General features: G+C 47.8%; 1 protein-coding gene across 1 annotated transcript; it reads right to left on the reverse strand.

Annotated features, from left to right (window-relative positions):
• Positions 1 to 588: 588 nt before the first annotated feature.
• On the reverse strand, positions 589 to 10622 carry ZSWIM3 (zinc finger SWIM-type containing 3). The gene is made up of 2 exons (XM_080814281.1): positions 10423 to 10622; positions 589 to 2999 (listed from the first exon to the last, which is right to left on the reverse strand). Exons 1-2 carry the CDS (start codon positions 10575 to 10577, stop codon positions 1064 to 1066), a joined length of 2091 nt encoding a protein of 696 aa, XP_080670407.1. The 5' UTR covers positions 10578 to 10622; the 3' UTR covers positions 589 to 1063.
• Between the last annotated feature and the right edge of the window lie 343 nt (positions 10623 to 10965).

The following is a 10965-nucleotide window of genomic DNA, read 5'->3' on the forward strand; positions in this document are numbered from 1 at the left end:
CCCACCCCCTCCAGTGTTTTACAGAAGAAACAGATCCAGAATGGCCCTATGACTTGAGGTTTGAGGTCATGGCAGACCAGTACAGGAGCCAAGACTGCCAGCCATCTGGGAAAGCTGGGTAGCTCCCAGGTTTTAGGTGATTAAGACTATAAACTAGCAACAACAGAAGCCCATACTGGGGCTTAGAACTGGAAGGAAACTGCTCTGCTTATATAAATCTAGAGGGTAAATGGGGATTAGAACAGGCCAACACTTATCTTTACAGATGAGAAGCCTGGGGTTCAAGAAATTAGAAACTTGCCCACAGTCCCCCAGCAAATATAGGCAGTGGAATCTAGGGTTTAGGTTTCCCCCTGCCCCACATCGATTTGGCTTCCTCCTACTAGAATTCTAGGCAGCCTGAAATCCTTGTTGAAGCCTAGATTGGTAGGAAGAGGATGGAGTTGGTGGTGGACTGCTCAGACTTTGAATTTAAGGCATCACGTGCTTTGCACTCCACAACCTCATTACATTCCTTCCCTGTTCAGGCAGCACCCATTTCACCTGCTTCTTTGATTTTATTAAAAACAAACAAACAAACAAACAAAACCAAAAAATGCACAACTTTTATTTAATATGAATAAAAATAAGTACAAACAACAGAATCTTTGTAAAGAGCAGCAACAGTCAAGGATCACCCTCTGTCCCTTTGTCCCTGAAAATAGGTCCTTTTACCAGGTATATTTTGTCTCACCTAATCCTGGGCAGGAGTTCATCTCTCTAATGGTAGTAATATCTGATCTCAGGAGTCAGGGCAGAAAGAGGGGTGACCTTTCAGCATGGAGATAACTTTGGCCTTGACATTGAAGGAGGCTCTGGAGGAATGACAACGGTAGGGCAGAAAAGGGGTGGGTTCAAAGGACTGTCACACAGCGGGGTCCCTCTTGCCCCTCTTGTAACAATCTTCCTAGCCCTACCTAGGAAGACACTGGTGAAAATGCTGACCCCTGGCATGTCCTGCCTGCCTGAGTTCCCAGACTTCCAAGGAGAGGGGTCTATGGTCCAATGTGCCAGTGCAAGTGCTTCAGTTGTGAATCATGGCTCCAGTGAGAGGGAGTCCCTCTCCTTCCTCTGGCTTTCCCCAGAGGAAAGGGAGGCGGCCCACATCCTTGAAGTCCTCTGGCTGCTGACTGGGCTCAGGCGGCTGGCAGGGGTCCGCCCAGATGTCCACGATCTTGCGCAGAGTGGAACAGCGCTCCTCCAGCTCTGGCCCCTCCGTCTGCATGAGCAGATTTGCTAGCTCCCTGCTTAGGTCCTGAATCATGTCACTCCGTCCTTCTTTCCCAGGCTGGCCTGTGTTTAGGACCATGACGGGGTCCCGGAGCTCCCCACTGGGCCCAAGGAGGTGCTGGTACCTCTTCTGCCACCGGCGGCACACCATGGCTTCTCCCACGGGCTTCTGGCTGGTGTGCAGCAGGGCCAAAATGTGCCGGCATGGCAGGTGGTACCAGCGTTGAAAGGAACAGCTGCAGCTACGGCCGTCTTTGCTCACCTGGTGAGAATCCTCTAGTAGCTGAATGTCCACAGAGGAGCCAGCCAGGTCCACCACGTGAGTGGAGTTCTGTACCACCTCCCACTCATTCTGGCACAGCTTATAGGCCAGTTGGGAGCCACTGCCGTGCAGGGCGTCTAGCATGCCGCCCTGGGAGGGCCGCACCTGTGGCTGCTGCTCCAGCCGCACCCGCTGTGCGCCTGGATTGGGCTCTTCCATGGCGAGCCTGGTGAGGCTCCCCCAACAGGCTCCGAATGCCTTCTTGGGCCTTGGTGGCAGGCTGGCTGGCCGGGCTCTCTTTAACTTGGGAGGAGCTGTGGGCAAGTTCTTCAAGCCTTTGGTATTAAAGAAGTCTATATAATCCACAAAGCGGAGGATGCAGTCCGGCAGAGACTGCTGTTCCCGGAAGAGGCTGGACACCTTGCTGGTGACCACGTCTAGGCTGTCCATGTACGTGTTACACGCGTGCAGGCCTTTCCTCACATGCATGTACCAGAGCAGTTCACAGGAGAACCAGTGGGCCTGCAGGAAGCCGAAGAGCTGCTCATCTAGTAGGGCTTGGGACATCTGACGGAGATTTTGCAGGCTGGCATTGGAAGTGACAAACACGGCCTCCCGCAGGGCTTCCTTCATGAGCCTTTTAAAGGATGGATTTGCTGAACTCCGATGCAACTTCTTCTCCAGGAGCCGGGTGGTGTGGTAGATGGAGAGGAGGATACGAGCAGCAGGGAAGATCTCCTGCAGGATGGCTCGGTGAGGGAAGGACGGGTCCACAAACACCACCTTGACCTTGGGCCAACTGGAGTTGAACTCTGTGAAGATACTCAGCATCTTGGCCACGGAGGTAGCTGTCTCAGCCTGAAGCACAGCGAAGTGTACCACGCGACCCTCTCGTTCCTTGTTCTCCACCAAGAAAGCATAAAGGATGTGGCCCTGGGCATTCTCCACCCGGTGTAGCAAGAGATTCTCTGGGAAGCGGATGAACAGATCACTCATCTTGCTGCTCTGGAAGCTGAGCCGGTCCAGGTCTTGGCTGTTGCCCACGCTGAGAGAGGCCATGGAACCCTCATCCACCTTAAGAAAGTTCTTCATCACTTTTGCTATCTTGGCCAGGTCAGAAGGAGTGATGCCCTCCTGCTCTGGCTTTGAGGGTGCTTGGGCCTTATCTAAGCAACATGATGGTTCAACGGGGGACTTCTCAGCCAGGTCAAGGTCTTTCTTGATTGCAGACTTCTCAGGCTGGGGTTTCTGCAGGCACGCTGTCTTTTGAGATCTGTCAGCGGTGTCTCCTCTAGGACCTGCAGGTTTGGAGTCAACATGGATATGCTGGGTGTTGAGTTCACTGATAAACAGTCTATCCAGTTTCTCATTATATCGCAGGAGCAAGTACGCTGGGCACATGTCCGCCTCTGAGGTTCTCTTCCTGTTTGACTGAGTCCGAATACAGACAAATTTCACCTGCACGTATCTAGAGAAGGTAGAGGTGACAGTGAGAAAGGTGCTGCCCGCCTCTTTCTCTTATAAGACAAGACCCTGGGGACGCCTGGGTGGCTCAGGTAGTTAAGGGTCTGCCTTCCCCTCAGGTCATAATCCTGGGGTCCTGGGATTGAGTCCCACATCGGGCTCCTTGCTCAGCAGGGAGCCTGCTTCTCCCTCTTCTTGTGTGCTCTCTTCCTCAAATAAATAAAATCTTAAAAAAAAAAAAAAAAAAGGACAAGACCCCATAGGGATACAGCGGCTGATATGTGTCCCCAGAGATCACGAAGCAGTGTAGGATGTAGGGAAGGGAGACTGACATTCACACTCTAATCCCAAAGTGTTTGACTCTTTTATCAAGACCCTGTCCCACTAACACGGCAATCATTTTCATCATCCGCAGTTCTAAGCCCCACTCCTTTCATTCACCCTCTATGGCCCATCTGTAGTTCCCAATGATTCAGTGTGAGGCAAGACATGAGGGAAAACAGACAACAGGCAGTAGCAAAGGGCCAGCTGGCTCCTCACTGTTTAAAATGTCCCCTTTGGGGGCACCTGGGTGGCTCAGCGGTTAAGCGTCTGCCTTCGGCTCAGGTCATGATCCCAGGGTCCTGGGATCGAGTCCTACATCTGGCTTCCTGCTCAGCAGGAAGCCTGCTTCTTCCTCTCCCATTCCCCCTGCTTGTACTCCCTCTCTAGCTGTGTCTCTCTCTGTCAAATAAATAAATAAAACCTTAAAAAAAAAAGAAATTGTCCCCTTCGTTCCTGCCTTTTGGGAACTACTGCCTTTGCCTTCTCTTCCTCCAGACAGTAAAGATACAAGTGGCTGTCTCTCACAGGAAACATCTCTATTCATCTCTCTTTTACTTCAACAAAAATGTCCAAATCCTAAGAGAGTCTGAGAACCCCTGGGTCAGATGATCTTCAGGTCCCTGTCAGCTTTACCATTCTAGGCTGAAAGTGAGGATTCAAAGGAGAGGGGTGATTAAATTGAAAATCTGCTCTTTTCCTATCCCCATTTGACCCATGCTTCAAGGCCAAATCAGGTCCCACCTTCTCCAGGAAGGCTTTGTGGATGTCTTCAACCCACAGTTAACTGCTCCCTTTTCTGAATTCATAGCATTTATTTAACATAAAAGGCTTAAAAACTTCTCTGGGTGGCAGTAAACAGTGGAGATGTTGGAGGCTAACTGCCTGGGTATTAATCAGGGCTCCACCACTCAGAAGCTCTATGACCTTGGGCAAGTCACTTTACCCTCTGTGTGCAGTTTCCTAGTCATAAAATGAGACTATCTGATTAAGATTGTTATGAATATTTAGGGGTGCCTGGCTGGCTCAGTTGGTAGAGCGTGCAACTCTTTTCTTGGTGTTGTTAAGTTCAAACCCCATGTTGGGTGTAGAGGTTAGTTAAAGATTGTTATGAGGCTTAAGACTCAGATATAATATTTAGCCCATAGCCTGGTTCAGCCTTTTATTTATGCTAAATAGAAGCCTGCTGCTGTTATTACAACTCCTATGCCTTCTGACGTTCTCTTGGGTGTTTATAAAGTACCTTTACAATTGGATGGGGCTGTCATCAAGTGGAAGGACTGATTTATTTCTCAGTGTATTTCAAGCACCTAACACAATGCTATTCTTTTAACAGATGCTTATCAAAGATGTTCTGATAAATGACGCATAGACCGTGGGTGGGATGGGTCACACCCCTGCCTCCTCAGGGAGTGTCCCAGCCACCAGGAAAGGGGGAAAAAATCTCAGCCCCTGGCATGACGTGACACAGCCTGGGCACCTCACTAACCCTTTTCCAAACACTCTAATCTAGCTGGTCCTGTCTGCCCACCCCGTGGGGTAAGCTTAGAAAAACAGGATATGTCAGGCCTGCAATAACAGGGTGGAGTGGTCCAAGGCTGAAAATGCCTGTACCTGTTGTGTGCACAGGGCGGCAACACTATCCCCAGCTCAGGCCAGGAAGGGGCCGGAGCAGCCCAGTAACATGGCAAGGCCGGTCAGTGGTGACTGAGGTATGGATTCTGCCCATCTCAGCAGCCCCTCCTCTCCCACCCCTCACCATCTTATTTTTGGTGCCCTAGAAAGACAAACTGTCTATAGCTTCCTGGATTCACTATGCTGGGTCTCACCTCTCTGCCTTTGCTTGTGTTTGTCTCTCTCTGGAATGCCCTTCCCACCTGCCTTCATCTCAGAGTTTACTCATCCTTGACTACATGCAACCATCATCGTTTCTAGGAAGACTTCCCCAAGCCCATACACTGGGTCCTACCCTTTTGCTGGCTCAACATCTTAGCAGAGCCCTAGCTCATCAAATTAGATCAACTTCATGTGCTCTTAGTGCATATTTATTAGGCTAGTCCAAAAAAAGACACTGGTGAATCCCAACCAGAAAGGTCTTTCAAATCTTTCCTGGTTCCATTAATGACTGACTTGTACCTCCCAGGGTAGAAAACTTGGCATTCTTTTTAACTCCTCCTTTTCCACATCGATACCCAATACGTTAACAATCCGTTCACATTCTTTCCTACCAATACTACATGTATTAAGGTATTATACGCCAGGCTATATTAAGCCCCTAACATGCGCCATTTTAGACGAGGAAAGGGGTTCTATTATCCTCATTTTACAGATGGGGAAACAGGCTTAAAAATGTTCTTGAGGATACCAATCTGGGATTTGAACTAAGCCTGCCTGGTGACAGTCTGTGTAGTTAACGCTTATACTGCCTGTCCACTTTCAAAATCTCTCTCCTTTCCCAGAAAACTCATTTTTACCCTCATCAACTTGACCCTCAACAACTAGTTGGGTTCAATAACTTCCTTAAAGATCTCTAAACATAAAATGCATGTTGTCATCATGCATTTCAAACATCATGGGTAGTAGGTTGAAGCTTATTTTTTCCCTGCTTCATTTCATCTTTTTAATTGAGATATAACCTACATACAGCGAAGTATACAAAAAGTATACAAAAAACTGCAAGTTGTTTTAATCTGTACTTAGTTGTCTCGAGGCTTAAAACATCACTTCCTTGAAGACAGGCATAAGGTTTCACACCTTTCTGAATCTCCCTTACTGCCTTTTTTTTTTTTAATATTTTATTTATTTTTTTTGACAGAGATCACATGTAAGCAGAGAGGCAGGCAGAGAAAGAGGAAGAAGCAGGCTCCCTGCTGAGCAGAGAGCCCGATGTGGGGCTCGATCCCAGGACCCTGGGATCACGACCTGAGCCGAAGGCAGAGGCTTTAACCCAATGAGCCACCCAGGCGCCCCATCTCCCTTACTGCTTTTATCTGAGACTGCTCAACCAGGATCTGGAGGAAGGGAGTCAGCCAGCCTTGCTTCCCATCCACTTTGTCGGTGTTTGCATTCCCTCCTGGACAGCGCTGCCAGTGTGCTCCCAGTGTCCGCTCCCACAGCTAAGCACACACCAGGTGCACGAAGCTCGAGTACCAAATGAATGTTAAATGATTGACTGCAGAGCACAAGAGGTTATCCTCCTAGCATAGGAGAAGTATACTAGGAAGACCACTGGGAGCGTTCCATCAGAACACTCAGCTTCTGGTCCTAGCACTATTCCTTTTCCTAACTATGACTTTGAACAAGTCCTTTGTTGAATTTCAAACAATTACCAAGTCCTGTAATGTACTGAACACTAGTGGCTCACAGGGCAACACAGCATAATTAGATAGTCTCCACTCTCTAAGTCTAGTGAGCAGAGAGAGGCCACATAGGAGGCCAGTGAAATCAACATTAAGTGACTGGTTAAAGAGAGGTATAAGCAACATACTTATACCTGAACAAAGAATGATTCACTCTCTGGGGACTGGTACAGATTAACTAAGGCTTTTGATGAATTTTACATAAGATTTCCATCACTGTATGTAAATTACACCTTCAGCAATGAACAGGATTTTTATGGGTGGAGTAAAGCCATTTTAGACAATATAACTTGAGTTAGCAACAAGATTCTGAGTCAGAAGATCTGAGTTTAAGTTCCAGCTCTACCACGTACTAGCTGTGTGAACCTGGGCAAGTCATTTCACTTCCTCTGAGCCTCCAAATCCTTATCTGTAAATATGGAAATCATAAGAGTACTGGTCTATGAAAAGTCAGTACCTCATCCAAAACCATCCAGAACCACTAAAAGTGAATTCATGTAAAAGGCTGTGAGTGGATCTGTGGGTTGCTAACTCAAAAGCCCTTAGCCCCTTCTTCATTCCTAACAGAAAGCTAACTTAATTTGGGTTGCCATTCCTCCCCCACATAGCTAAATATGTCAGGGCTCGTCTAAGCCAATTAAGGTAATCTCATTAGAAATGGGCAGGGATACTGGCCCAATTCTGGAGAAAGAAAATGACGGAAATCTGTAGGAAACCAAGGAAGGCTTTTCCCTTTGGACCTGACTCCTGCATTTGTGCCATGTGGGAGCCTTCCTGCAGGCAAAGCTGAGACCTGAGGATGGCAGCATAGAGAGACATAAAAAGCCTGGGCCTTGGAAACAGTCACCTTCAAAGGCCCCCCTCTAGACTTCTAAGAAATAAGCCATTTTGAGTTAGAGTTTTCAGTTAATTGCAGCCAAAAACATCCCCCAGAAATAACATATCATAGTAAGAGTGGAAAAAAAGATTTCAGTGGAACTTTATCTTAAAATAGGAGACAAAAATTGTGAAGTTTGAATTATATTTAGGGGCATATGGCTGGCTCAGTTGGAAGAGCATGCGACTCTTGATCTCAGAGTAGTGAGTTCAAGCCCCATGTTGGGTATAGAGATCACTTAAATAGTTAAGAAAATATAGGGACAGTTGGGTGGCTCAGTTTGTTAAGTGTCTGCCTTTGGCTAGGGTCATGATCCCAGGGTTCTGGGATCAAGGCCCGCATTGGGCTCCTTGCTCAGCGGGGAGCCTGCTTCTCCCTCTGCCTGCTGCTCCCCCTGCTTGTGCTCGCTGACAAATAAATAAAATCTTTAAAAAATATATGTTTAACAAAATGTAGGTTATAATGGCAGCATATGCCAATTCTTAAAATAATCAAAGCATGACTTATAGTGTCAACTGTTGGGTTTTTTTTTTTCCTGGTGCATTCTCCCCAAACACTATGATACTTCATTTATGGTCTCAATTTTACAATATGGAAAGGTCAGTTTTAGGGAAACATTCCTGGGCTTTATCAGGCTTCCCAAGGGCCTAATTTAATTCTTTACTATGCATATCCTTTGTCAAATTCCTATCACGTCATCAGCCTTTTGATTTCCCTTCTTCCCTTGTTCGCAGGTGTCAGGCGGAGAGTGATGGAAGGAATTCTCGATCGTTACTCTCAGAGACTTCACGAAGTCCTACAGCTCTTGGGAGATGTGTAATTCCAGTTTGCACTTAGTTTTATCTCCATTGTGTTATCCTGATGTTTATGACATCTATTGACTGGCCAGAAACTGAGTGCCAAAGATGCTAATGGGACCGGTAGAGATAAGCAGGACATTATTTAGTAGTGACTAATTTTATTAGTGCCTGGTTTATTAGCAAGAGTTTTTCATAACATCTGCTTTCCTACGGGGCCTTGTGACTATGCACACATGGAAAATGAAAACCCAGATAATAAGGGCCTTGTTCAAAGGGTGTGAGAGGATTAAATAAAAACAATGCAAAAGTACTTAGCAGAGTGTGTGGAATGCGGTCTAAACAAATGTCCCAAAAAAGGTAGCTATTACACTGAACAGCAATGGAGAGAGACAGGAGACTACTTCACGGACTGTTTGATGACTATCAGTCCCCAAAAAAACATAACAAAAAGAAAAACACAACAGCCATATACAAAAATGAGAGGGGAAACTGGGCATAAAAATCAGAATCTCCCAGTGGAATGGGACTTTTGGTCACTTAGTGACAACTCCCACAGCGCATTTGCCTCTCGAAGTACTGTGTCCAAGTACCACTTTCTGACTGTACTAGTTACAGCTCCGGTGAGTACTTACAGAGCACCACGATTCTGCTCCTACATACATTTTCTTACTTCTTCTTCACCACACCTACCTCATTTTACAGAGGACGAAAGGGTCAGAGAAATTAAGTCTTGCCCAAACTCTAGGGTAAAGACTGTCTTTTGGACTCCTGACCTCTTCCTTTTAACCACTGATGGGGTTCAAGGCAGGCTGCCCCAGGATTTGCCACTTTCGCATGTGGATTATTTTGAGCTGAATACTACCGAAGTCCAACAGACTCAAGAAGAGCTCTTCACCTCTCCCTTAACTGGCTAATGTAATTGAGCCAGGGAGCCCGTAAAGTACTTTGAGCTGGCCCCCCTGGAGTGTGTTCAAATTTGAACTGACTTGCAATTTTTTTTTTAAAGATTTTATTTATTTATTTGTCAGAGAGAGAGAGAGAGAGAGAGAGAGCGAGCGCGAGCACAAGCAGAGTGGCAGGCAGAGGCAGAGGGAGAGGGAGAAGCAGGCTCCCTGCCGAGCAAGGAGCCCGATGCGGGACTCGATCCCAGGACGCTGGGATCATGACCTGAGCCGAAGGCAGCCAGCCGCTCAACCAACTGAGTCACCCAGGTGCCCCTGACTTGCAATTTTTAAAAAGTGGAGATACTGATCCAAAGCCTGGATTTTGGACTTCTGCCCCCCCAGTTCTGACAACACCGGCTCTTCATTTTCACCTGGCGGCCATTAGCTGGAGTTGATTAGATAGGGCCTGCTCCCCATCTCGCCCCGGTCACACCTCGGTGGTCCCTGCTAAGAAGACCTGATGTCTGTTGTCATTTCATCGTTCTTTCTCTAATGGTCAGATTAAAAGTTAAACTTTCTTCCGCTGGGCTGTTTCACCTGACCCCTGAAGATAATGGAATTGTCAACCCTTATCTTAGCCTCTCAGCCAGTTTTCTCAGCTGCCAAAAGGGAAAAATACCATTTAATTCTCCATACAGCCCTGCGGGGTAAATCATGCATACCAACGACAGAGAAGGACGCCTGGGGCATGGGAACTGTTTTTAAAACGGCTGTTAATCTCAGACGCTCAAGAACCGTGTACAAAACGAACCAACGAATCCCTAAGCAAACTAACCAACAACGACCGCGTTAATTGCTTTGTCAAGAGAACACTGATGAAGTAAGTCCTCCCGAAGGCGTTTTTATCTATTTGTGAAGACAGTACTTTGTATGAGGGATAATGCAGGTGCTCAAAGAATGGGGCAAATTGCAGTTATTCTGGGAAATCGGGGAAAACTGCAATGGAGTGAATGAGTGAAGGGGAAGTGGGTGGTCAAAAAGCGGTGCCTGGGAAGGTTTTTTGCTCTTTTCACCAGGCACAAGGCCAGGTGCTTAGTGCCTGCTGGAGACCTGGGCCCAGCTGCACTCCCTCCTCCTCCAGGCCTCCCCACCCTCCTGCCCCGCCCCCGCCTCGCCCCGCCCTTACAGGATGTCCTCGCGGATGGAGGTCCCGTGGTTGAGGTTGTGGAAGCGGACGGAGACGCAGTCCCTGAGAATGAAGGAGCACCTGTTCTCCTTTTTGTAGGCGCTGAAGCACTCCTTGAAATCCTCGTAGGTCTTGAAGCAGCTGCCCAGCTCCATGGCCGCCCCCTCAGCCCACACGAGGGGCTGGCCCTAAAATCAATAGCAGGGTTCAGAGGTCACACTATGAGGGCCTACAGGCTGACGTGTGTCCAGTATGCCTGAAGGGTCGGTCCCGACTGAGTGGCCTGTTACGGAGCTTAGGAGGAGCCCTAGTACTGAGAGGCACATGAGGGTCTGGGGGCGTCTTTGCTATTTGACGGAGGAGAAATGACAAACAGCGCTTATTATTTAGTCCCGGGTTCCGCCCCCTCACAGTCATACCCAATCATACGCGGGATTCCCAGACTGGCAATCATTTTCTCCAATTGCCAGAGAAAGATAGCCGCCTCTCGCGAAGACTGACAGGAACACCGGCCAATCACAACTTGGATTCCGCTTCCTCAGG

This window comes from Martes martes (assembly GCF_963455335.1).
Source record: "Martes martes genome assembly, chromosome: 9".
NCBI classification, from domain to species: domain Eukaryota; kingdom Metazoa; phylum Chordata; class Mammalia; order Carnivora; family Mustelidae; genus Martes; species Martes martes.